At 51.1% G+C, this 26896-nt stretch overlaps 2 protein-coding genes across 2 annotated transcripts in view; both read left to right on the plus strand.

The window, feature by feature from the left end:
* CCDC13 (coiled-coil domain containing 13) overlaps positions 1-3889 on the plus strand; it is a 30261-nt gene extending 26372 nt beyond the window's left edge. Inside the window, exons 15-16 of the mRNA XM_082752607.1 lie at positions 3005-3116; positions 3658-3889. Of these exons, the coding sequence (XP_082608733.1) occupies positions 3005-3116; positions 3658-3817 (272 nt within the window). The 3' untranslated portion in view covers positions 3818-3889. The remainder of the gene's footprint in view (positions 1-3004; positions 3117-3657) is intronic.
* Positions 3890-9585: 5696 nt separating this feature from the next.
* Positions 9586-22785, plus strand: HHATL (hedgehog acyltransferase like). The gene is made up of 12 exons (XM_082752088.1): positions 9586-9816; positions 10891-11037; positions 11335-11402; positions 11702-11815; positions 11964-12158; positions 12839-13048; positions 15424-15595; positions 16996-17140; positions 17498-17533; positions 18276-18477; positions 19702-19843; positions 21115-22785. The coding sequence occupies exons 2-12, from the start codon at positions 10932-10934 to the stop codon at positions 21234-21236; spliced, it is 1512 nt and encodes a 503-aa protein (XP_082608214.1). The 5' UTR covers positions 9586-9816; positions 10891-10931; the 3' UTR covers positions 21237-22785.
* The last annotated feature ends 4111 nt before the right edge of the window (positions 22786-26896 follow it).

The following is a 26896-nucleotide window of genomic DNA, read 5'->3' on the forward strand; positions in this document are numbered from 1 at the left end:
CCTTAGGTGCAGTTCAGGCAAGGTAAGAAATGCTGCTCAAACAGCACTGCATTTGCAACTCCCGTCACAGTGCTGTGGTTGGCAATAAAACCTCTCTGGAGCAGCACGGTGATGCAAAAAAACGCCTGGTGCTGTTCACTATGGTCTCGATTCACACAGGAGGGCGAGGTTCCCCAGTTTAAGCTGCTCAGGACCTCAGGTGAAGCACTGCCATTCTCCCATCTGGAAACATAGAGAACCAGGTATGCAGGAACAGGATGCAGAGGAGCTTTGTCCTGCAGGGAAACTGAAAGACTGCTTAAAACCTACTTCTTTCTGTAAAATATCCATCAATTCATTGGAGCAGAACTTTTGTGGCCTTGAAAAGGGCACCAGCCAGCACTGACTTATTTCTTTTTCTGAAACCACTGATTTTTAGCGCTGCCTTACCTGTATTAGCTGAGAGCCTGACACAGAAAAGGCACTGCAGAAAAACTTTGATCCTCATAGAGAGACTCGCCCCACAAAACAGAGAGTTGCAGTTCAGTGACCAGCACGGTGTTAGAAGAGTGCTCAGAAGCCAAGAGCTCCAGCCGGTGAGCTTTAGGATATGGGACATTCATCCCGATAGAACGGCAGTGCTGGGCCTTGCAGAAGAGGTATTGGGTTATATCACTTAGGATTCCCAGTAGAGTTTTGATGTAAGACACTTTGGAGCTCTCAGCTCATTTCTTCTGAGGAGGAAATTAGGATGTACAAAGGGAGAGGTAGTAGGCAGGTGGGAGTTTGGAGAATACAGCTATCAATCACAAGCTTTTTCCTCTGACTCCCTGCCTTAAATAGTACAGGGGCATTTTGGTGCTGTCTTTTACAGGAGAATTTAACTGATATTTTGAGCTTAAACTTTTATACAACCCGGTAGTGTAAAGCTTTGATGTGCTATTCTGTTATTCTGCATGTGCCCAGCTTAGATTTCCCTCGCAGCCTCAAATTGATGTAGTGATGAACTCGTCAGGTTCCGAACCATTTGGATCAAATTGTTGTAACAGTTTGGTAACTCACCTCTGAGAGACTGGCATTTCCTAGCTGGAGGAAGCAAATTGTTCCTACCACCGCGACAGGTTCCTTCTAACTAAATACTTAGTTCATTAGCCTTGTCTGCTTGAGGACTAAAAGCAAATGTAGAAAAGGATTGGCAAGGAGACTAACAAGAAGAAATCCTCTGTGAGGCTGTAAGATGAGTAGGTAACAGGCTCTTTCACTGCAGTTGTTTGAAGAGAGCCCAGCCCCTTGTAATGTGCCAAAATTCTCTGGAGTTTGTACAAGAAACAAGTCTAGAAATCTGTAATACATCCCTTCAGCAGAGCGTGTAGGTTATCTAAATGCTTTCATGCCAGGTAGTTGAGGAAATAAGAAGGAATGAAAGGCTTGAACATAAAATAGAGACTAGAGAAGCCACTAATTAACATAAAATTTTCTTTTCTTTCTGAAAGTGCAAAATTAGAGAGAGCTGATCTAATTACTAATCTAATGTTTCTAGTCTCCTCAGTGCAAGGGAAGTAGATAATGATGCTGAGTAGTTAGAAACAACACAGTTGTGTTTTGAAATTATTTGTGCTTTTGTTGTTTGTTTGTTTTTTTTCTGTCTTATCCAAATTTCTAATTAGCAAAGAATAATCCCAGAGGAGAATGGGTAAGTAAAAGCAGGTTTTCCTCAGTCCTGTGGAAGACAGCATCGAGTTCAAAAGCATTTCTTTGTTATACAACATGACCTTTCTCCCCACGTGGTTTTGTCAGACTGTAGTTCTTTAAGACCAGGTTCTTTCATATATTCCACATGAGGAGGATTTGATGTTTTATTAGCAAATTTACTTGAAGATATTTAGCGACATGTGGGTTTTTAATTTAGAAAAAATGTCTGATGTCTTTGAATTTAGAAAAAATACATCAGCAATGTACTGAAATCACAACACAGGCACCATATAGCAACTGCAATGTGCAGTTGAATCACAAACATGATTCCTGTCACTGCTCTGGGTGTCAGGATGCTGAGTGCCCCCACTTGCTAGGAAGAAATACGTGAGTTGAAGCCAGCTCAAGCCTGTTGTTCTCTTCAAGGCTTGGTTTCCTGGTTGATTTTTTTTATTCTGTGTTGGGCTGAGCCAGTACTTTCTGTGGATTGTTTTAGGGAAGGCTGTTTACATTTGCTCAACTGACACAACTGTTTATCTACAGCAAAGGCTACCCTCCAGTCCCCTCAGTGCTGAGATAAGTTCAGCTTCTCTCACGATAGCTGTGGTCGCTTCCTATGTTCTTTTCTGATCTTCGTGAGCACATCATCCATGCCTGTCCTCTCTGAGCCTTCTTCTGTTATAGGGATTCCTTAAGCAGTCACAGTGTTGACTCTCCAAGCCCAGTAGTAAATTTGAGATATTTTCTCATAACCCTTTCTGTACAACCCTGGAAGAAGTTGTTGTGTCCATTTGAAATGGCAGGAGCAATGCTGCGTGTTCTGAGAGAGCTTTATTCTGGAGAGCACTCTTGATTTACAGTCTCAGTTTGAAGGGCATATTTAATTGCTTTACTGAGCTTAACCTACATTGTTCGTATGCTGAGGATCAAAAAGTGCTTTAAAAAATCTGTTTTAGTGTGTGCCACACATGTACCTGGCATTCAGTAAGGAACAGTTGTCATAAGCTTGAATGAAATACAATGAGATAAAGGTTAAAATAATACTTTTTAACTGCTTCTATCACCTGTTGTTTGGGACCCTTAAATATTTTGGATGGTCTTTTTTTACTTTTCTGTCCAGGTAAACATACACGTTACTACCTCATGTTTTAATTTTGCTAAAAGGAGGTTAAGATAAAATATATATCCTGTATATTTACACCATCTTTTTGGATATCCAGAGAACCGAGCAGATTCCCTAACATTTATTCACTATTTCCTGAGGTTTATTCGATGCCTCACCAAGTGAAAAAGATTGTTTTACTAAAGCTCCATTTTGTGATGAAATCTACAGGCCAAGCCAGTCACTCGAGACTCACCTTGAACATGAGTGATAGGAAGGAGCTTTCTGCAGCCCAGCTCTCCAGGCTGCCTCTGGAATCGCAGGTCGAGGAGCTGAGCACGAGGTACGTTCTCCCTTCCTCCACACTGTGTTACTGCCACATTTTTTCAATAACTCAGTAATTCAGATTCATTGTTGTCCTCGTAGCAGTGCTCTTACCTGGACCAGCTCCTCAGGAAATAAAAAGCAGTAAATTGTACGAGTCACAGATCCTCTGGTTTGTTCTGGTCTATGTCCTTCTTGCATAACTTTCCTAAAAATTACACCCAGGAATGTTAAGCCAGTGTCGAGCAGCACAAAACAGTTGCAAGAAAGGCACCTTTTTCCTTTTTATTTTTCTTTCCTTAGCCATCGATTCCAAGCTATTAGTGAAAACAAAATTACAATTTTAAAGAAACATCTGAAAAGTATTTGGTCTTCTAATACCCTTTTCTATCTCAAAGAGAGAAGGAACAAGTGTTTATAAGTCTGCTCTTTCTCAAGCCTGTTATAAAATTACCAGAGAGCATGTGTTTCAGGGTTTTCTTCCCTGGAGCTGAAGCACTGTTCTAATTTGCTTTGAAGCTCCACAGCTCACATGAAAGTTGCCTTTTGTTTCCTCGTAGGCTCGTGATTCAGCTGGATGAGAACGAAGCTCTGAAGGCTGCTTTGGAGACTACTGTGAGAAAGAAAGAGGAAGACTTTAAACTGTACCAGGACACAATGGACCAAGTGAAGGATATCTTTCTACAGGCCATTCGGCAGCAGAAACAGGAGAAGAGTTAAGCAAGATACTCAGAGTCCTTTGGACTGCAGAGCAGGGAGAGAGAGAGCCCAGGCAGCGTGCCCACGGATTGAAATGCAGTGGAAGTGGAGTTTTGCAGCCTCCGATCATGTCGTGTCGTCAGCGCTTGCAGGAGAGGATGAGAAATGGAAATTAAATACAAAAAGACTGGAGATTTTGCATGTCAGCGGATTCTGAGTTAGCAAGCAGCTGGCTCTCAGGCTGCACGTGTCATAGTTCGGTGCACTTTAGGAAGCTGCACTTCTGCGGTGTGATTTTAGGCAAAACCTCCCTAGTTTCAAATGAATTTTCCTAGAGAGGGCTCAATACTCATTACGCTGCCGCTTTTATCAGCACATGAAGGAATTTGCTGTACACAAGATACGCCAGCCCCCTTCCAAAGCCGTGCCAAGAACAAACTGAGTTCTTTGTGTATCTGCACACTGACACCTGCCCCTCTGGGGTTTTCTGTAGTGCTTAAGTGCTGAGAGAGTGCATTAGCCTGGCACATGGGTATCTACAGGAGCATTTTGGGTGGTCTCTGTTGACAATCCCAGCTTATTTCTTTGCTTGAACGTACTGACAGAGTTTTCTGAAGCTCAGTACAGTTTCCACTGGAAAGGAAAACTGGGCAGATTGCTCCCACAATCAGTAGGACTTACCTTAAATCCAGCTCACGTGAAACTTCCCATCCAGGTTAGCAGTTCCAAAATTTCTGGGTCTCTGCAGGCATGCATCAGGCAGATCTTGTTCTCATTAGGAAGAAAGGTTAGCGGAACACCAGCACGTTTTTCCTACAGTGGAGGAGGGACTTTTGGAGGTGCTGAAAACTCCCGCATCTCACCCTTTTCTCTAGCAGCGCGGTGAGAACACCAAATGCAAGCTAATAAGGCATTAACATGCAGGCTGCCAGCAGAGAGCCAGCCCTGGGGACTGCAAGCAAAGGGAGAGCTAGTCATTTCGGAATAGAGCCGCTTTGTTTTTCAGATGAAAGTCTTTTGAAAGCACTCCTCTTTCTGCTTTGCTTTCTCAGCCCCGTTGTGCGAGCGCGAAGTTTGTCGGATTTCAGCCCCAACCAGCACAGGGTGGGGCTGGGGACGGGCAAAGCACCGCAGCATCGGGGTCGGGTTCTGACTCTGCTTGCACTGAGATAAAGCAGAGAGAGAGCGGAGCAGGAGTTACTCCAGATGTGGTCAGAGCCGTGTGGTTCCTGTCTTTCTCCTGCTTAGGTCCGGAGCTCTCTCTTCAAACAGGTCACAGAGTCTGGAGGCGATGGAGGCGAGGAGAAGCTCAGCACCTGGGCGTTAACCCTGCCTGTGCTTTAGAGCCCTGCTCAAGCGGAGCAGAGCTGCCAGGTGCCTCTCTCGAACAAGCAGGACCAAAACTGCTCGCTGCCAGATGCCTCCTGCCAGGAACATCAGAGCAAAAGACATCCTGCAACCCACAAGGCACCTTTGGTACGTGGTAGCTGCTACGCTCAGGCTGGCAGCTTGCAGCTGGACTCTGATTTCGCTTACACAGAAGTGTGAATCGATAATATTTCCCCGTAAGGACACCAGCGGAAAGCTGCCATCCTTCCCAACACCCCGTCAGCATCTGTCTCCCGTCCTTGTGCTGCAGCAGTGACAATCGTACTGCTCTCTAGCAAAATTCTTCCTGAGGTGGCTCTGAGGCAACCCAGGGAACTCAGAGAGAAACGGGAGTGCTGTATGGTACAGAACGCATATGGCTCGCTAGCACATGGTGCAAACTTCTTCACAAGTGCTGCAACACTTGTTTCTTTAAACATATGCTTGTTTGGGGTTGCACAGAAGCATTTTCTCCCTTTTTTTTCACTCACACATGCAACCACAGGGTGCCTTGAAGGAGGATGGAGTAAGTCACAATGAAATGGCTTGTTTAGGGAGCCCATACCTGTAAGTAACATTTCTCATGGAAATATGCGATCTGTCTCTGATCACAGAGCAGGAGGGATCGTAGAGCGGTCCAGCCCTTCTCAGCTTTCACCTAAGTTTTGAAATAAATTCCCTCTGCACCTCCAACAGAGAGACCTGACTTTGAATTCTCTCCGTGCTGACCCTTGCAGCAACCGATTCCCATTTTTCAAGGTATGAGTGCGAGTTTCTACCAGTGCACGTGGTTCTGTGACTGAAGTTAAGAAACCCACTCACATCTTCGAAGCAGCAGCCCTAGTTCAGCTGGCTGCAGTGGCCCCACATCTCCCAACCCATCACCCAGAAGTCAAAACCAGTGAGAATATCGGTGTCACTCCCTGCAAAACCCCTTCCTGCTGGTCCCCAGCCACAAAATCTCCCCAGCAAGCTTGATGTGCTGCCTGAGCCACATTTCTTTTAGAGATGCAGCTGGGCTTGATCTGAAACTTCCAAAATCCCCTGCTTTCCTCGGAAGTTCCTCCTAGCGGCTAAGTGCCAGCCTGTGAGAATCCCCCTGCCTTCATTCTCACTTGAATTTCTCTGGCTTCAGTTTGCAGCCAGCCGCCACGATGCCTTTCTCTGCTGGATAAAAGCAGCGTGAGTATCCAGCATCTCCTCTCCGGGACAGCCTTCATGCAGCGTAAAGCCGTGTCACGGGTCGCTTTTTAATAAACTCTGAGTTTTTTCAGCCTCGTAGTTGATGGCAGGGGCGAGCTGGCGGTGACAACGCTCCGTGCTGCTGACGCAGGCTGGTGGCTGCAGTTAAGCTGCGAAGAACAGCCTAAGTTAATTCTGCTGCAGGTATTTGAGGCTGTGGATGCTCTCCAGTAGGATTCAGCCAGCTTTTAGCCAAAGAGCACGAATCCTCCAACTGCTCAGGCTCAGCCAAAGGTCATCTCCTGCCCCGGAGCTGGGCAGAGCACTTCCATGGAGCAGCCAGAAAGTGCCTGACGGATGCAGCTGATTTTAAAAGCACAGCTGAGCTGCCGGGAATAAAGCCCCATGACCTTTGATTAATTGTCAGCATTTTCCTCTCGGGCTGTGGCGAGCAAGCCTACCTACGGGCAGCGGGCATGGCAAGAGGGCAGCCTACGGAACCAGCTGGCCGCAACGTGAATTAAGTTGCATTAGCACGGTTAAATATAGACGGCATCGACACGCGTGAGCTCTCCGTGCCCTGGGCTCGGAGCCGATCCCACTGTAACTGCTCCGATTTAGAGCCACGAATTTGGGCTGTGAGCGCTGCGTGCCCCACGCATCCAACCCTCAGGGGTTTTGCCTTTTGGGGGCTGGCTGGAAAGGCTCCAGAGAAGACGTTTAAATCCTTTGCAGGGAAAATCAGGAGGAAGGGGCACTGCAGATCTGCTTTGCCCACCCCTTCGGCTGCTTACAGCCAGCAGCTGCTACTGCCCTGCAAGCGGCGGGGCCATCGCCCTGTGCATGACCGATGAATGAGGGTCGGCTTTAAATGGAAAAACACCGTAGCAGAGCCCCTGGGCTCTAAATTAAGCCACCGGGGAGCCAAGAGGGGTGTTGGGTTTCTCCCCTCATCCTCTCCCCGCCGAGCCCAGCTCGCGAGCCGGCCGATCCCGCGGGACAGGGCGGCCCCGTGCAGCAAATGCCACCTCGATCCCCACGCGTCTCCCCTTACAGAGCAAAGGCTCCAAATCCCATCTGCCGGCACGGGGAGAGCTCCTGGGGCTTAGAGCAGCTCGTTTGTCAGCAAGAATCAATCAGGAACATTGCCTTCTCCTGCACCATCCAAGCAGGGAGGTGCCTGCTGAGGTCCTGGTGTTGCAGCACGTTCCCAGCAGCGTTACGTGCATGGGCAAACCCAAGGGGGTACCTCAGGCAGTATAAAACAGCCACGTGGTTTATTATAACCCTCTTTCCTTCCAGTTCACCCCATAAAGAGCCGCTCCAGCTGAATCATCTAGGTGGGAAGAGACCTCCAAGATCTCCCAGTCCAACCTCTGACCTAACACTAACTGATCCTCCACTAAACCATATCGCTAAGTTCAACATCTCAACATCTTTTAAAGACCTCCAGGGATGGTGACTCCACCACTTCCCATTGGGATGGGCAGCCCATCCCAATGCCTCAAAACCCTTTTGGTAAAGAATTTCTTCCTAATATCCAACCTACACCATGTTTGTGCCGTGCCTCACCGTGATGGAGCTGGGTGCCTTTCACTCAACCCCACCGCCTTCCTGCTCGCTGGCCTGGACACCGAAGAGGGCCACAGCCTCCAGCAACCCACCAAATGTTGAAAAACACCATTAAAATCAGCTCGAGGCCATAAACAACCCCCAGCCATAAAGCAGCAGTGCTGGGGCAATCAAACACAGAGGTGTCCCCCGTGCCGAGGAAGGCACGCTGGTCACATTAAAAATAAATCTTATTATATTAGAAATCAAGAGCATTTTTTTTTAATCCTAATTTTTTATACTCTCTATAAATTAAAGCTAAATGATTTTTATCACCGCCGTTCCCAGAGCCTGGTGAAAAACTGCCACACGGCCCGGCACCTCTGTCACACTTCTCATCCAGCAAGCTCACAAATTACTCTGGGTAAAAATAATAAAAGGAAATAAAACGAAATAAAAAGAAGTAAAAATAAAGTGAAGTGAAAATAAAGTGAAATAAAAATAAAGTGAAATAAAAATAAAAAATAAAGTAAAATAAAATAATAAAAATAAAATAATAAAGTAAAATAAAATTAAATAATAAAGTAAAATAAAATATAAAATAAAATAAAATAATAAAAAATAAATAAAATAAAATAAAATAAATCATCAGCCGCAAGCCCTCTGGATGTGAGTACACCGCGTGTCTTGTACTGGGGAACGGGGAGCCCTGGGGACAGCAGTTTGAAGAGTGTTTGGGGAATGCTCTCAGCCATGGTCTGTTTTTTTGGGTGGCCCTTTGGGGACCCAGGAGCTGGACTCAATGACCCTTGGGGGTCCCTTCCCACTCGGATATTTTATGGGGCCGTGCTCCTTCTTGCTCTCTGCTGGGATAAAACCTGGGATCCACTCCCAGGAGCCCCCCAGACCCCCAACATACCCCAAAACAAGATCCCATGGACTCCCAGACTGTTGTCTCCGGACGAAGGCTGGGGCTCTTTGGGGTCCTCAGTGTCACCCCATGGGGGGCTTGGTGCTCGGGGAGCCTCCAGCAGGACGAGGAACCCCTCAGCGAGGGGGGCCCATGCTGCGGTTCCTCTCTCTGGAGCCCACAACACGCCTCAGTTCACCCCAAATCAGACAAGTTGTGGGGTTTTTCATAAAATCCCAACTCATTTCTCTCCCCCAGGAGATGTTCAGGGACGTCAGCCCCAGCATGAGCTCCCCCAAATCCTCCCGGGGGCTTGGCAGAAGGAGCCCGGCAGGAGACAACGGAGCTGGGCCTGCCTTGCCCTTGGCCGACCCCAAAATACCAGAGCCCACAACCCAACCCAGCCCCTCAACACCCCTCATTTCAGCTACAGATGCTGAAGAAGACCCCAAAAGGAGGTTTTCCAGAGGCATCACAACCTCCAGAGGAGCTCGGGGCCAATTCAACCGGGGAGGGCTTGCGCCGTTCACCTCCATGCCTCGGTTTCCCCCTGTGCTCGCAGAGACCCGCGGGGCTTTGGGGTGGCTCCCCCCACCCCAAACCCTCCAGGCTTTGGGAGCAGAGCCCCAAACCTGGCTTGGGTTGCTTTTGGCAGCCAGCAGCGGGTCCTCTCCGGCAGCTGCCGGTGACAGACAGCTCCTGAACCAGCCCCTCTGCAGCGCTGCTCTAAAATAAAAATACCTCCCGCTGCCGCGCTCCACTCCCGGCCAAACTTCCTCCGGGGGCACACACCGGGGGGGGGGTGTTGAAGACCCCAAAAGACACCCAGCCGAGCTGAGAGATGCCCTAGGGGAAGCCAAAGACCCCCAAAGCTTTGCCTTGATTTTTAAATTATTTTTTTCCCCCCCTCTACCTCACTTTTTACCCCTTGGTGTCCCCCCCCCCCACCCCCAAGCCCTGAGGTCGCGGTGCGGGACGCTGGACCCCCCCCCATTCCCCGGGGCTCAAGGTCAGTAATGGGGAGGGACATGGGGCTGGAGGAGGGGGGGGGGGAAGGCCAAGCTTTTGGGGTGGTCCCTGCTGTGGGAATGGGGTGAGGATGCTGCGGGCCCCCATGGGTGCCCCCCCTGAAGCAGCTGGGTTGGGGGGGAAGCTGCGCTCCGGCTGCAAGAATTGACCTTGTGTCTCCCCCCCCCCCCGCATAGTACATAAATAAACAAGCAAAAAAAAAAAAAAAGCCTTGAAAAGCGTGGCAAAGGGATAAAAACCACAAAAGCCCTTTAAAGCCGCATCCCCCAGCGGCCCCCCCCCCGCCTCCCCGCTGCAGGGGACTGCAGAGCGGTGGCAGCTTGGCTTTAACCCCCCCCCCTCTGGGCCCCCCCTTTCCAAGCGGATGAAAGCACAACCCCAAATTCTCTAGCAGGGTTCCCAATGCAGATGGGGGAGCAGAAGGGCACCCGACTGCTTTTTTCTTTCTTTAAGCTGGCAGCAGTTTACAGGGGATGGCAGCGGGGGGGTGGCAGCACCCAGGTGGTGGGGACAGGTCCCCGTCCTCCCCCTCCATCTGCCCCAGCCCCTAAAGGATGATTTTGGCAGCTGCCGACCCTCAGGAGCTGCTGAGCTGTCGTGGGAAAGCATTGCCAGTGCCCGGGTTAATTAGCACTGAAGGGAGTAATTAGCCCAGGGCTTTAGGAGCCCCCCCCTTGCCCCTCATTGATAATTGGGAATGGGAACATCTCACCGTGGCCCCTCCGGGTGGGCATTTTGTGCCTGATCCTGGGGGAAAACGAGAGAAATTTGGCTTGATGCTGGACGTGCCCCATCCTGGGGGGGTTTGTAGCATCTCCAGGCATGGGGATGGACACAACTTGCTGGAAAGAGCCCAAATCCTCCCTCCTGGGGGGGTTTTGTGGCGTGGCATCCTCATCCCCTACACCTGAGCTGCCCCCAGGTGTTGCCATTTGCTCCTTCTCCTCTCCTACCAGCCCATGGGGAAGCCCCTAGAACAGGGACCAGCAGCGAGTCAGGGTTCTGGAGGGGTGGGAGGACGGCTTTTAGTCCTTCTCCTTCCCTCCTTTTTCAGGTCTGGACCCCCTGCACCAACTGGGGCCGTAACCCATCACCATGGGGGTTAAAACCACGCTCCCCAGCTACGAGCTGGGGTTTTACGCCCTGGCCGTGACCTGTGCTGTGCTGTACAGCGGCAGCGGCATCTTCGAGGCATCCAGAGGTAATGTGTCCCCCCCCCCCCGTTGTGGGGGTCTCTCGTTGCTGGCAGCATCACCACGGGTTTAATTTTCATGCCTAACAGCTTGGGGATCCTTGGGATTGGATCCGAAAGGGTTTAACGTAAGCTGGGTGGAAATGGTTGAAGTTCCCAATTCTTGGCTGTCTGTGGGACGTGGGCGCTTTCAGGAGGGGGCTGCTGGTGTTGGAGCCCCGTTTACTCATCCTCATGGTGAGGAAGGCTCCTTGCCTTGCCGAAAAACCTCCCGCTTCTCTCCCTGGACCTCTTATTCTTTTGCAGACAGTGCGAACAGAAAGGCTTTTCGGGACGGCATCAAGCCGGGCTGGCACTACTTCGGCAGGAAGATGGTAAGCAAAGAAAGGATCCGGCCATCCCAGCTGGCCGCTGGAAAAGCAGAGCTGCTTTTTTCTCCTCCTGACTCTTCGGGAAAGCCCCTGTGTGTTTGCTTTTTCTCCCTAAATAATGCGGTGGATGTAGTCAGGAATTATTAGCCCTGCAGCACCGATGCCCTGCTTTGTGCGCTCCGAGATGAGCCACGTCTGCACGCCTTCAACACCAAGCCAAAGCGCTCGGGAGCCCTGGGGTGGGATATGGGGAAAAGGCCAGGATGTTTTTACGGTTTCCTCTTGAAACGATGCTCCCGCAGGACGCGGCCGATTTCGAGTGGGTGATGTGGTTCACCTCGTTCCGCAACGTCATCATCTTCGCCCTCTCGGGACACGTCCTCTTCGCCAAGATCTGCTCCATGACGGTGCCGCAGGTGAGCCAGGGATGTAAATCCCCTCGGGGGGCCCTGAGATCCCTCGGGGGGCCCTGAGATCCCCCGGGGAGTTTTGGGGAGAGGCTGTAGGGTGGCAGGGAGAGAAGGGGATGGAGAATTCACCAAGCTGACGGCTCTCTGCTCGCAGCACCGGGCCGTGGTGTACATGCTCTACGGGGTCCTGGCCGTGCTGGGTAGCATGGGGCTCGTCTACCTGATGATCATCCTCTCCCACTGCCTCGTCCTCTACTCCGTCGCCCTGGCCAAGCAGAAGTGGCTCTGTTTTGTGGCCGGGCTCTGCTGCCTCGCCTCCTTCAAGCTGGAGCCCTTCAGCTCCTGGCAGGTAGGTGCTGAGCCACCCCTCTGCCTCATTTCCAGCCTGCCCGTGTCCCTCTCCTTGGGTTTAGCTCCCGGGCTGTGCCCAAACCCGGGGGAGAAGCAGAGCTCGGGACGCCTGGGTCCTCCTTGCTGCTTAGATGACAATTTTCTAGCTGCCCCCAGGTAAGCCATGTTCCTGCCTCAGTTTCCCCTCCTGTAACAAGGTGCTAGGGTGGGTTTGGTGATGCCCAGGCCTGGCCCTCGGTCTGCCCAATTGAGGACTTTCCCTCGTGGGTGGAGAGAAGCCCAGCAAGAACCTTGTGAGGCCCTTCAGTCCTTCTGAAAATGTGTTCCCACCTCCCAAAATGTGTTCCCACCTCTCCATCCACCTCCCACTGCCTCTCCTCCATCTGGAGGGCTCTGTCCCCAGAATAAAGGTGACGTTCCCATCCCAATACAAAGCCTACGTAGCCCACAGCCTCTTGGTGAGGACGTGGCCGAGGGGATCTACCACCTCCCAGCGCCTTGGGATGCAGGAGGCAACGGCAACAGGGCCCTGGCTTTCTCCTGTGGGTGGCAGGGGTCACTGCCTGCTGGTGCTAGAGGGTAATTAGTGGTAATTAGAGCACGGATATCTTCTGCGAGGCGAGGGAGCACAGCAGTGGCACCACGTTCCTTGGTGGTAACTCTTCGTTTCTCGTCCAGAGCGGGTTTGTAACGGGAGCTTTTGATCTTCAAGATGTCCTCTTCTACGGAGGCTGCGGCTTCACCATCATGCGCTGCATGAGCTTCGCGCTCGAGAGCTGCGAGAGGAAGGAGGGCATCTACTCCATCTTCGACCTCCTCAAGTACAACTTCTACCTCCCCTTCTTCTTCTTCGGGCCCGTCATGACGTTTGACCAGTTCCATGCCCAGGTGAGCGTCCCCAGGGACCTCTCCCTTGTCTCTTTATTCGGGTTTAATGCCCTCAGGAGGGCTCAGCTCACGTTTTTGCTCGCTGGGGACTTGCTCTGATGGTGGCTTGGTGTCCTTGTGCTCTTGATGTCCTGTTGTGCAATGCCAGGAGACCACGGTGCCCATCTCTGGGACCTCTGCTTGCTGCTAGCTGGGACAGCAAAGGCAGTCGCACACCTCCATCCACCTGGTCTGCCCAAGGAGCATAAATTTCCAGGGGTGGTCTGTGTGTGTGTACCTTAAGATGAGGTTCTTTCTCTAGAAATCAATGTGGTCGGGCAGAAGACTGTGTTTTGGCTTCCTCCGATCCACGTGAAACGTCCCGCCGCCCCAAATCTTCGCACGTGTTGCAGGCAGCCAAAGGGGCTTTTGGAAGGGCAGACCCCAAAGAGCAGAACCAAGCACCTGCTCCTCCAGTCCCTGCATCCTCGTACACCAAAGATCCCTTGGGTCTCACAGGATCTGTTTAGAAGGGTTCATGTTTGACCCCGAGGACCACAGGGACTTTCTCCAGATCAGCTCAGGTGTCCCCCATAAGGGATGCTCACAGTGCACCGAGCTCCCAGCAGTACGGACGGCCGGGATCTTCTCCCCAGCCCCCTGGCAGAAGCATTTGGGGCACCCACCACCTCATCCTAAGGCTTTGCCCTTCCAGTCATGCATTATATGTCGGGCTGAAGTCCAGGCACCCACAGCTCCCGCAGCCCCACTGCCCAAGCCCCCTGAAGGGGCTGTGACCCCCTGCTCCTTTTACACAGTCCCAAACCAGGACGTTTGTAGCCACTTCATCAGCAATCACGTCCTCTGCTGCGTAAAACCCTGTCCCCAAAGGCACAGGGAACAAGACCCCAAACCCTTTCCCACCCCTTAGGACCCGTCTTGGCCTGGCCACCACTGCCACCTCCTGGCTAAATGCCCCCCTGCACTGCTGGACCTGCAGCTCACTGCCGAGGTTCATTCCTAATCCCCCTAAAAGCAATTATAGGGGCAGGGGGATCGAGTCCCTTCCCCAGGCTGCCATTTAGGGCCGAGTTAGGGGCTGGCTCTGGCTCCTTGGCTCCTGCTGCTGCTGAATTGTGGTGGGTCCCTTGTGCTTTGCACCCACGTGTGGTGGGAGCCCACCTGCACCAGGGCTTGGCCAGTCCCACCCAGGAGGGAGAGGCTCTTCTTTAGTGGGGTTAGGAGAACAAATTCACTTCTGGAGGGCTGGAGATGTGGGGGACGGAGCCCCAGTCCCAAGGGACATCACAGACGTGAGGATGGGTGGGAGCCACACGTCCTCTCCTGGCTTCTCCCCTGCCTCAGGGTTTAGTGTCCTCTTCGTCTCCGCAAAGCACTTGGCATCCAGCAGACCCGAGCAAATCTGGCAAAGGCTTTAATTCTCGGGAATCATCTGGTTTGACGGCAGGGCTGGTGCGGCAGCCTGCAGATTACTTGGAGAGAGCTCTTACCTCTCGCAGGGCATAAAGGGAAAGCAATAAACATAAGAGGATTTGGAATACAGCAGCAATTTTTTTCCAGCGACGTGGGGAAGCGAGGCCATCAGCCTGCCCGGTGTAATCCTAAAAGCTCTCGCTCTGCTGATGTTTGTGTTACAACGTCCAGAGGAATGACAGCTCCTGGAGGCAGAGCCCAGCCCGTGCTTGCAAAGGGCACAGCAGAGAGGAAAACCCCATCGATCGGGTCCCAGCCCACCGGGATGGCCCCTCGAGCAGCTGTCCCTCTCGTTTATACCAGATGTCTGCAGCAGAAGCTCCAGGGACCATCAGCCATCCTCCTCCTCCCAAATGACCCCAAGCAGACACGTCCACCTGTCCCGGGCAGGGCGTTCAGCTGGGACTCCAGCCCTGCTCCCAACCCCTTCGGGGCATGCAGATGTCTTTTCTTGTAGGCTCTGGCATCCCGTGGATGGGGTTGGGTAGGAACATTTGCTCGCCCTTAGTGACCTGTGCAAAGACCACCCTAAAGCTGGCTTCCTGGGCACGTCCCAAGCCCCAGCTCCCTGGTTGGTGTGGTTTTCAGCTCGGATCCCTACAATGCAGCCCGACCTGTCACTGCAATGAGGGTGCTCCCCAAGAGGTGTTCTGCCATGCTCAGCACCCTCATGGGGTTATTGGAGGGATGCTCTGGGTGGGACGTGTCCCACATCCCTGTGGGTGTGCTGGCCTGAGCTAGTCACTTAGATCCTCTATCAACAGAGGTTTGGGTGGTGCATTCCCTTGTGGGATTCCTAAAGGAGGGCGTTGAGACCCCGTTTAGACCTCGGATGTTTCTCCAGATGGAGGAACCCGCTGCCCATCCTCAGCTCAGCCTCTTCCTGCTTTGCCGCCTGGCAGGTGAGCACCCGGGAGCTGAGGCGCAAAGACGACGAGATGAGGAATATTCGGGTCCATGCTCTCCTCCACGTGGGGGCCGTCATCGCTGTGGACATCTTCTTCCACTTCTTCTACATCCTCACCCTCCCTTCGGACCTGAAGTTCGTGAACCGCCTCTCGGACTGGTCCCTGGGTGAGTGGCCATGCGGGGATTTAAGAGGCTGAGCACCACACCAGTCCTGTTGCCTTCATATGGGCTGAAAGGGAGCTCAGCACCCCAAAAAATCAGCCCCACAGAGACATATCTGGCACCTTAGATGCCTTCACAGGTGGGTGCCCATTCTGGGTACCAAAGCAGGGTGTTTGGGAGCTTCCAAAATGACCCCGGGGCTGGGGCATGGGCTGTAGCCTTCAGCTACCTAACGGGGCTGTTGGTGGACTGTTCTTGGAGGCAGCACAGAATAAGCACAACACAAGACAGATTATGAGTGCCTCTAAGGATTATTTTTTGCACAGAGCAGTCAAACGCTGCAATAGGGGCCCAGATTCTCCCAAAGAGCTGGAGATGTTCAACGTTTAAATGGACAAGGTCCAGGAAAATCTGATCTCCGTTCAAAGCCGGCTGTGCTCTTTCAGGGCTGCGTTAGGGACTTCCAGAAGCCAAACTTCTGGGATGGGTAGCATGCCAGCGTTCAGTGGACAGCTGGACGGAGGATTTGAGTTGCCCAAATAGATGTCCAGGGGCAGCAGATGAGATGCCATAGGGTTTGTGACAGCCACGTAGTGCTAGCAGGGACTGGAGGAGCCTGATGGCTCTCCAGAGTGGCAGCTGGGGGCCAGGGGGAGGTCCTAATGCAGCTCAAATGGCACTAGCATTGATTTAGGGTGTCCTAAGAGACCTAGATAACCTGATCAAGGATGTATTACACCAGGGGAGCTGTGGGCTCCATGTACCACATCTGCCAGATCTGCCTTGTCCACAGGGGGAGCTCAGGCATGGCCCACACTGAAGCCCTGTGGCTTTTTTAATCTGCGAGCTGAATCCCACCCAGATGGGGCATTTTAGCTTCTGCCGCATGGGAATTTGAATTCTTTGGTGTTTGTTCCTGCAGGGATCATTTCATGGTGTCAGACACCTCTCCAGGACAGAGATTCTGGCCCTAGCTCTTCTCTAGCATCTGTGTTACATCTACAGCCACAAGGAGCTGGGCTGGGTGTATTTCAAACTAGAAGTGTGGGTAAAACCCTTAGAGATCAGGGTTGAGAACTGTGTTGAGTTTGTCATAGGTTAAGCCTTATAGGGAAGGCAAGTTCTTGTGGTGGAAGAAATAAGACCTGTATTTCTGACTATCAAACCAAGAAACGCTTTGCTCCCTAATACCCCAAGAAGATGTTGTCCTATGGTTCCAGCTTCTTAAAAAGCTACTTAATTTCAAGAGCTTTGAAGAGCTCTTTGGGCTTTGTTGGTCCCAGAGATCATCAGACTGTCCCCTCAATGGCATGTTTGTTGCAGTAGACCATGCAGTCCCAAGGCCCTGAAGACGATAGGTCCCGTGCTCCTCTTCACCTGCTTGACCCCTCTTTTTGCTCCAGCTGGCCTGGCCTACTCCAATTTGGTCTACGACTGGGTGAAAGCTGCCGTTATGTTCGGGGTCACCAACACCATTGCCAGACTGGACCACTTGGACCCTCCCCAGCCCCCCAAATGCATCACCATGCTCTACGTCTTTGCAGAAACGTGAGTACCCCGTGGGCATCGCTGAAGATAAGCGGTGTGTCTGACCTGAATAAAATGTGTGTGGGGATGAGGAGGTCTGAGCTATGCTTCTGAGCAGCTGGCCTCGTCTTGACCCATCTATACTGAACCTAAATTCTAGACCTGGCCATAGCCCAAGGAGATATTTTTGGGCAGGGAGCAATGGGTAAGGAGGGAGGTGAGTGGGACCTGTGCAAGGAAGGAGCATGGAGAACAGCTGTGAATGAGTTTTGAGGTGGGCCTTGCTGTGGGACCAGGCACCTTCTCTGGATGACTGCTGGATGGAGAAGTGTCATTGCCCCATGTGTTTTAACAAGCTTTTTATGATCTGTATTTTAGGCATTTTGACAGAGGGATTAATGACTGGTTATGCAAGTAAGTGTCTAATCAATGTCTCTACTCTAGTTTGGGGTCTTCTCTTTTATCACACAGCAACGAAGCATTAAACACAGTTCATCCCAAAGCTGAGGTGTCCTCTCTTCTGGGTGGATCCCACTAGGGAATGGAGTCAGATATGCTGTGTTTATCCAAAAGACCATTGAATTAATCAAAACACAGTATAACAGCCCACCCATAGCTGAGAATAAGAGAGTTCCCTCCAAGAAAACTCTTAGTCTGATGGGTTTAGTGTTCCACCAGAGGAAGAGGCAGATTCATATTTCACTGGGAAGAAAGGGGAATTGAGCCCAAGTCTTACATATCCTGTGTAAGAAGGGTGGCCTGATCTCCATGTGCATATCTCTCAGCCCTTCAACTCTCTTCAGCCATCAGGACAAACCAGCAAACCTGTGCAGAAGGTGGTGGCTGCACTGTGCTGCAGTGCTGCATCCCAGCGAGTCTAAGACATGAATCCCCACATTTTATCAAATTTTACCTGCAGGAGTGGGGAAAGGGTGGTATTTTTTCCTTAAGGAGCTATAGTTTTGTGAGGACTGTGAGCCATGAGTAGCTGGACTGCAGCAAAATCAATTTATTGCTAGAATGCCCAATCCAAAACGTCCCTCCTTTCTCACTGGGGCACTTTAGGCCTGTCTGTGTGGAGCTTGTGGTGGGCAAACATGGGAGAAGGAATTTTCCTTGACTACAAGGAGCACCAACCACTTTTGTTGGCCATTAGGTACGTGTATGACCACATTGGAGAGAACCACGACAACATCATCAAGGAGCTCATCGCCACCATCGCCACGTTCGCCGTCACCACCCTGTGGTTGGGACCCTGTGAGATCGTCTACATCTGGTCTGTCTTCAACTGTTTCGGCCTCAACTTCGAGCTCTGGGTGCAGAAGTTCTTCCAGTGGGAGCCCTTCGCCAAGCTCGAGGTGAGGAGCTGGGCTACAAGCAGGCACTCCTACAGAATTTATCCACCCTGTGATCAGGTACCCAGCTGTGCAAGGGAAGGACAGTCCTGGTGCTCCTTACCCAGTCCCTATGCTGCTTTATGGGAAATTTAGGCTGAGTGTGGAGCTTTCAAAGAGGGAAAAAAAAAAAAAAAAAAAAGTCCAAGAGAACCAGGGCTGCAGCCCCAACAAGGCGCTGAAGTAGCACAGATGGATTCAAAATCTGAGGTGTGTCCACCGGGAAATGTTTATACATTTCCATATGGAAATCATTTGTTCTTCTTGTTCTGCAAAACATTTTGGTGTTCTGAGAGCTTTTGATCTGACTTCCGATAAAAGTAAATGTTTAGGTATCAGAATGAATTATTTTCCAACCGCTCCAAAGCTTAGTGCCCTGTTTTTGTTTGGGATCAAGGTGCCTCAGAGACGTATTTGGAGAGAAGTCCATTCTGGAAACAATTCTGTTGTTTATTTGCTTTGCCCAGCCCAAAGTCTGGAGGTCCTAAACTGATTGAGAAAAGACCCCGTTTGACTCAAAACTTCGCAGAGCAAGCCTCCTGTTTGCTCTCCTCGTTGAACTTCTAATCAGATTATAGCACTCCCAGGCAGTGAAATCTCCTTCCCTGCGGCACCACAGCTCTCAGCGTTAAGTGGCCTGGGGATTCATCACGCTCTTTGAAGCTTGCTATAAACCACTTCCCTGCTCCACTCCGAGCAGCTGCTCCTGAGGATTTTATGTGCCAGTGACAATTTCACTCTGCTGCTGTCACTACTTTTCAGCTTTTTTTTTCCCTTTAATTCCTAAGAAACAATTTCTACCGGGAGCTGGGAGTGATTTGCACATAGGGCTAATAATAATCCTGGTGAATAACAGCGTTCATCTGCCTTGCAGAAAGGCTTACCCAGGGCAAGAAATGAAGAAAGGAGTACCCAGGCATTACAATCAGCGTGAAGCCATGTGTAACACCTTGCCCCTTTTGAGGACAGAGGGCTTCAAAATGCTGGCCCAGGGTGCCAAATGCTTCTGCGTCAGCAGCAGAACAGAAGTTTACCTTCTCTTCCTGTTCCTTCATCCCACAGACACTAAAGGCTGCCCTAAATTTTGCCTACCCCTCTGATCCTGGATGAAGCCTGGTTGGAGCTGGACCAGCAACCTTTCCTTACAGCCCCGTTTCCCCTCATTCTCTGCTCCTCTCCCCTGTCTAGGCCAAGATGTCAGCAGCCATGTCTCGGCGGATTAGGGCGGCTTTTGGGGCGGTGAATTTCTGGGCCATCGTCCTCTACAACATCCTGGCCCTCAACAGCCTGGAGTTCGCACAGCTGGTCACCAAGAGACTGCTCCTGACAGGTGAGGTGCCACTGGCCTTCCCCTTCAAGGGATCCTCGTCCTACTGGGGGGACACTGGGAGGGGAGCTGAGGTCTGGAGCTTCCAAGTCCTTTTATCTCCAACACGGTATGGCCACTGACTTGTTCTGTCTGCTCACAACCTTCATAATTCTTGTGGAAAATGTACAAGGAATGGTTTTCTGAGCTCCCACCCTTGACATGAGCTCTCCAGGGTACAAGCTGCCTCCCAGGTGTGTTTGTGCATCTCCTCGCACAGCCTAAGGCTGTGATTTTGACCCCTTGCAGCAACACAGAGCTTGCAGTCAGGAACCCCTCCAAGGTGGGCTGAGGGGCTGTGAAACGATCCCTTTGCTGGAGAAAGGGCTTTTCTTCTCCTGCATCATCTCCTTTTGCTTTAGTCCTGCATCAAGCTGAAGGAGAGGGGTACAAATCCTTACGCTAGGCTCCTAATGAACAGAATTATCTGGACATTTCTTGCCAGTAGATGCTGGGACTATTTTGAAGTCATCTCAAGCAACTCACAGTATAAATAGCCACCTGGAATCCGTGTCCTCCTCCCTCTCAGGGACAGGGCTGGCGTAGGAAATGGATAATGTGACGCTCTGGGCTCGCTGTGCCAGGAGTGCCTGCCCGCTGAGCTAGCTGGCTTTTGCTGGTCGCATTATTCATTTCAGAGGTCCTGTTTTAGCAGGTACAAAGCCTGTGTCTCCCCTCTGCTGTGGATACCGGGCTCGTCACAAATGCCCTCAGGCCCTGAGAGTGGAAGGAGAGCTCCCAGCTCTTGGTCGCTTACCCAGGTGACAAAAACCCTGGGCACACAATGTGTCCGCGTTAGGTATGAGACATGGTTGGGGTTGTTCCTCAGCGTCAGCAGGGCCTAAAGCTTCCAGCAGGTCACAGTGCTGGACAAGGATGGGTGTGGGCAGGTTGAATTGGACGCAAAGCCAACCACTGAGTCTGAACTTGAGGGGCAGAAGCAGGTTTGGGGATCAGGGGATGCTCAACGAAAAGCTCCAGCATGTTCTAGCAGTGTTAACCGTGGTCTAGGGTGCCTTGGTGGGTTCAGGCACTTCTTCATCTAAAATTTGCCCCTGGGGATTGCTCTCCTCTCTCAGTGAAGCTGTAGGGCTGGATCCACAAAGGCAAATGATGCTGGTCATGAGCCTGAGGGATGTCCCAAACCCACCTGAGAGGCAGAGGTGCTGGAGAGAAGCTGGCCCCATTAGGCGAGATGCCACACTGAGGTGACCTTGTCTCCCTCCACCTTCCAGGTTTCCCCGTCAGCACCCTGTCCATCTGGTTCATCACCTACTGCGGAGTGCAGCTGATCAAAGAGCGCGAACGCATCCTGGCCATCGAGGAGGAGAAGGGTGACAAAGCCAAGGCAGAGTAGAGAGGACACCACTGGGCTTGTCCCAGAGCAACTCCCCTCGGACCACCGCTGCCAGGCCAGCCCCTGGCGGGGGCTCTCCAAGCACTCCTGGCGTTCAGACTGCTGTAGCTCACCCCTCTAGAAGTCACCTGGAAGGCACAGGTCACCCCCATGCTGCAGGGAAGATTTTCTGTGACACAGTGGGCATTTCACAAGCTCCCCATGTGTGACAGACTGCTGAGGTAGGCTCCTGAGACGTTTCTTTAAGTACCCATCATTTTTCTGACCCTCTGACGTGATACAAGCCTAGAGATTTCACCCCATGCCTCCCACCACACCTTGTCCACCACCATTCAGCTCTCCCATGGGACCTGTAGCCCATATCTCCCAGAAGAGGCTATTCAGGTCCCACAGCTGGAGGTTTTAGCGTGGGCCAGACACAGCTCTGAGAAGGGGATTAGCTGGTGATGAGCTTGTGCTGAGCAGACCATGCCAGGTCACTTCCAGTCCAAGCATCACACATTTCTTCCACTACAACAAATGGTCACCATGCACTGTGAAGTGCTCAATGCCTGTGGCTGTTCATTAAGGACTTGTGAAATGGCTCAGCACGATATATACCCACCGAGAGGTTAATAAATAAATAGAACAGCCTTTATAGCAAAGGGGAGGACCAGGAACTGCACACTGAAGAATAATTATCTTCCTGCCCCTGTCACCGGTGCAGAGTGATGTCTGTTGTGATCTAAAATCACGTCCCTTCACTCCTAAATGTCTTGAAAAATGATTTAATGCCAACCCCAGGTGTGGTTAATGACAGTGCAGGAGGCATTCCTGCTTCGTGTACTGATCACCTGTGGAACGGGCATGCCAAAGAAATGCAGCACCCAACTCACAACCACTCAGTCCCCAGACCCCAACTCCGACCCAAAAGGCTCCTCACCGTGGTTGTGAGATCTGTGTGGCCGCCACGGCCATCTCTCTATGATATATGCCCTGGGACTCAAACCAAATGCCACTCACATTTTTTTGCATGCCATGGACAAAGGTTCAAGCTCACATTCCTGCCCATGGCCGACGAGAAGAGGACTCTGCAGCCTGCTCTTGCTCACCTCCAGCAGCCAGCCCTTTGCTCAACTGACTTTGGTGCACGCAGCCAAAGCCTGTGTGGCTAAAGGAGCACACACATCTGTATAACCAAAGGAGAAAGACGCTGAATGAAGGGCAACGATTTGGGGCTGGGTGGTGGAGGGAAAGTGCCTGATAGCCTCCTAGGAGAAGTAGACTTTGGGACACTGCATAGGGAGTGCATTGAATGTGGAACACGGTGCCTTGGGGAAGAGGTGAGTTTATAACTCAAAATAGTTCCAGCTCTCTTGCAGTTTACAGTAGCTTTCAGTGGCCTTATGTCTGAATTATGTCAGTGTTTGGTGAGTGTGGGATCTGGACCACTTTGCAACCATGGGTTGAGATGCTTGGTGCTGGTGTGTTCTGGCTTCTCTGTGGATGAAACGGGAATGGTTCTTTGCCAGCCTTCAGCTCTGCCAAAGTAATTTATGAAGTCCCTGATAAATGTCATTTATTTATGTAGTAAATAATTGTTGGATGTTTCTGCTGCCTGCCACTCATCAATGGTATATTGCTGTGATGCCAGTGAAACCCTGGGCAACGCGCTACCATCGGAGCTGGGAGACACAAGGGTATGTCTGCAAGGCCTCACCTGCCTCCACTTTTGACACATCAGACATTGCTGATATTAATAGAAATCAACCTTAACGACATCACCAAATTGGAGCCGGTGAAGTTTGGCTGCAGCTGCATTCGTATTTTGAATCTACTACCACGTTGGTAAAATATCACTAGTCTACTGCTGTAAAACCAGCATCTGTGTAGCTTTTGGGGCAGAAGTCTTGCTGGTTTTCTTTTTGGGAGCCCGGTCCAAAATGCTGGAAGTACAGGGAGGTATTGTGCTTGGTGGCACCTCCAGTCAATTCCCTAAAACCTCTTCAGTTGCCTTTTTAAACAGAGGTCTACTGCTGGACCTTTAGTAGATGTTTCTTAGCCACTCCATCATCTCACATTTACTCTCTACCACCAAAGCAGCTATGATATGATGTGCCTCCTCCCAGGGTAAAGTTCAGTTCTTCTCTCCATACAGGTGTCCTCACACAGTTCAAGCCACCACCCTGAGCTGCAGAGAATAAGGGCTCTGTCTCTGCAGGTGTCCCTGGCTGCACAGGAGGAGAAGTAGAGTCACCCAGCTCCTGGTGCTGGAATGACTCACAAAGCAAAACTCAGTGACTCTGCACTGCTCTCCTGACTTGGATAATCTGGGGGAGAAAATAACCCATTCACTAAGGATCTAAATTTACCCAGCAGCTGCATCTAATGGAGCTGTCAGGAGGAGCTAATCTTAGACACCGAGCAAGCAATCTGTTAGAGAAACAGTACATGGGAGAACTTGGGCTTTGTATCTGTTTGCCTGAAGACATCCCCTTAGTTATCAAAGTTCAGGAAATCTTGTGGGCCAGAATTGCGAAAGTGGTGCTATTGCAGCCAAGTCTCACTGCTCAGCCCTGTGCAGAGTCCCTCAGCCTCAGCGTAGTCCTCTGTGGAATGGGTTTTATCAACTGCCCATCTCCCTCCTGGAAAGAATCTCACCTGATCTCATTATTACTTGACTGTGATAGCAAAACTCACCTGGAAGCCAAAACAACAAAACAAAACAAAAATTATTGCAACTTCAAATCCAAATTCATAGTCCTACACTAGACACCTTCACGTTACGCCCAGCATGGCTGTAGGTCCTGCGTTCAACTTTCTTGTTCTAAAATTTTGTATGGGAGGGAATGATCCTGCTTGGATGGGGAACGGATCCCCTTAGGATGCTTTTCATTCATTCTCACTCACTCCCATCCCTGGGTGGGGGACTATTGTCCGCTTGGAGACAATGACTTAGTCCATTGGTCATCAGGTATCATTTGCTGTAGTCCCATTAGACCAGGGCCAGTTAGCTGAAAGCTATCTCAGAGTAGCCCACCATCATTCAGGGCTTTTTTTGCCTATTCTAGAAACGTTGAACAAGTCCTACGAGGAGCGGCTGAGGGAGCTGGGCTTGTTCAGCCTGGAGAAGAGGAGGCTCAGAGGCGACCTTATCGCTCTTTATAGGTACCTCAAGGGAGGCTGTAGCGAGGTGGGGGTTGGCCTGTTCTCCCACGTGCCTGGTGACAGGACGAGGGGGAATGGGCTTAAGTTGAGCCAGGGGAGTTTTAGGTTAGATGTTAGGAAGAACTTCTTCACTGAAAGGGTTGTGAGGCACTGGAACAGGCTGCCCAGGGAAGTGGTGGAGTCACCATCCCTGGAGGTCTTGAAAAGACATTTAGATGTAGAGCTTAGGGATATGGTTTAGTGGGGACTGTTAGCGTTAGGTTAGAGGTTGGACTCGATGACCTTGAGGTCTCTTCCAACCTAGAAAATTCTGTGATTCTGTGATTCTGTTGAGAAACGTCCTCCTCACCAGTCAATAAGATGTGGTCGTGACTCTCCAGACCCAGACCTCCCCAGTTCTGTCGAATTCCCTGCACATGAACACATTTTACAGATTGTAAAATGGCAATGACAAACCAGCATAAACAAATAAAAATCAGGACTGGGGGAATAGTGTGCACACAACTGAGAAAAACGTTTCATGCTCGAGATCCTGCCTGTAAACATGTAACCTTAAATATGAGATGAAAGTTCGTCTGAACTCCAAATGGTGGGGAGGACCTGAAGGCTGTGGATCTGAGCTGCACAAAGCACTTCTGGCTCTTCACTCCCTGCCCCAGGAGGCTTCAGGAGAGCTAAATATCAGCTCCAAGAGCACCCCTGGGTCTCCCCATTAGCACTGTGTGAGCCTCCCCATGGCACAGAGCTGCTCAGAGGGTTTGGAGTCCACCAGGTCGAGTGTCTGTCCCACCAGGCTGTGGCAGAAACTTGTTTGGGGAGGAATTTTCCTTATCTGAGATGAACGTGCTTGTGTTCAGGAGCCAAGGAGGCTTACAGATGCTTTGATGCTTTGAGGTCAGGGTTAACACAGATGGCACAGTCTGCGTGTCCAGCCTGGGCCATATACGCAACTATTAGGGAGTGTCCAAAGGAGGGTAACAAAGATGGTGAAGGATCTAGAGGGGAAGATGTGTGAGGAGTGGTTGAGGCTCTTGGTTTGCTCAGCCCAGAGCAGAGCGGGCTGAGGGGAGGCCTCATGGCGGCCTGCAGCTCCCTCATGAGGGGAGCGGAGGGGCAGGCACTGAGCTCTGCTCTCTGGGGACAGCGACAGGACCTGAGGGATGGCATGGAGCCAGGGTTAGGAGGCTTTGAGAACAGTTAAGGATGTCCAATATGAATTCATGATTTAAGTGAAAGGGGAAAGATGGGCAGCACTGGAGCCCTCTCGTCACAGGCAACTGCCCAACATGGGTGCAGGATCTCAGCTCCAGGGGTGCCTGCTTCTCCTTGTGATTGTAAGGAGCTTAAACAACACCCCCCAGACTGAGAGAGCCAAAGCCATGTGGAATAACATGGTGTCTCTGAGGCCTTTCAGTCCTAATGGCTCATTTCTACCAGGCTCTAGAATGGGCTGGCTTCATTTCAGAGCAAAATGAAGCCTGGTAAATCCCATCTCTGACATGTGGGCTTGGATGTGTTTAGCAATAGGGCTGCTCCCTGCATGGGCAGGGGGGTCTGAGTCTGCTTTCCCTGACAAAGCAGGGCATGGTGGTGAAAGCAACCAAAATCCAGCTGTTCATTTGTCCTGAGGTGGTTGTCCCTGAAGGGTGTTCCATCTTCCTAAAGGGCGGAAAGCTCTGGTCGCTGCTGCTCTGGAGAAGTCTGCCCCAGGGTGAACTCTGGAAGGCTGAAAAGGTCCATTAACTGTCAATATGAACCCAAAACAGCTCTCAGGCCCTGTTTGCCTGGAAAAAGCACTGATTTCCATCAATCCATCAGTCTCTAAAGGGAAAGATTTATTTGTGGAGGTGGATCAATGCCTTCCTGCTCTCCACTGAGCTGTTGCCCATGGAGGGATTGAGCCCATTACTCATCACCTACCACTTCCTAGGGTGGGATATTCACCTGTTCCAGAGCCAGTCCCCATTTCCAATCACCTGCACAGTCCAAAACCATATACAAGTTCATACTTATGACAGAAGCTGCAATTTCAGGTAGGTCCCATTGCATTTAGAGGTGTCACCTTATGATGAGAAGTGAGGGGAGACAGCACTCTGGAAGAACTGGGGTTGTTTCCCCAAGCCTTGGAGCTCTGCAGAGCCACAGAAGATGATGGAGACCTCAGAGCAGGTTTGGGATCAAGGAGGTGCTCTTTTCCTGGGTGGACCATAAACCTTAAAGAAGCCACAGGATCATCTGGGATCTGCTGTGGGAAGAGCTGGGCTGTAGCTGGCTCGGCAGCAGCACCTCGTGATGTGAGGAATGTGGAAGCAAACCTCAGATGACAGCACACGCTGAGAGCACAGTGAAAAGGAAAACAAGCAGGGGTTCAAGGGAGATTAAAGGCAGAGGAGGAAAATCCCAAACAATAGCACAATCACACTGGATTTTGCTGGGAAAAATGAAAAAAAGAAAATAAAGAAGGAAGGGAGAGGGGAGGATGGGGTTGTCCAGTCCCAGACCTCTGGGAGCAA

This window comes from Aythya marila (genome assembly GCF_965140915.1).
Source record: "Aythya marila genome assembly, chromosome: 2".
NCBI lineage: Eukaryota > Metazoa > Chordata > Aves > Anseriformes > Anatidae > Aythya > Aythya marila.

Bases quoted from the DNA above. Each gene is read 5' to 3' on its own strand.
- HHATL (XM_082752088.1), top strand. From the start codon at position 10,932: ATGGGGGTTAAAACCACGCTCCCCAGCTACGAGCTGGGGTTTTACGCC. The intron at 12,159-12,838 runs GTAGGTGCTGAG...TTTCTCGTCCAG, and splicing joins AGCCCTTCAGCTCCTGGCAG to AGCGGGTTTGTAACGGGAGC. The intron at 18,478-19,701 runs GTGAGGAGCTGG...TCCCCTGTCTAG, and splicing joins AGCCCTTCGCCAAGCTCGAG to GCCAAGATGTCAGCAGCCAT.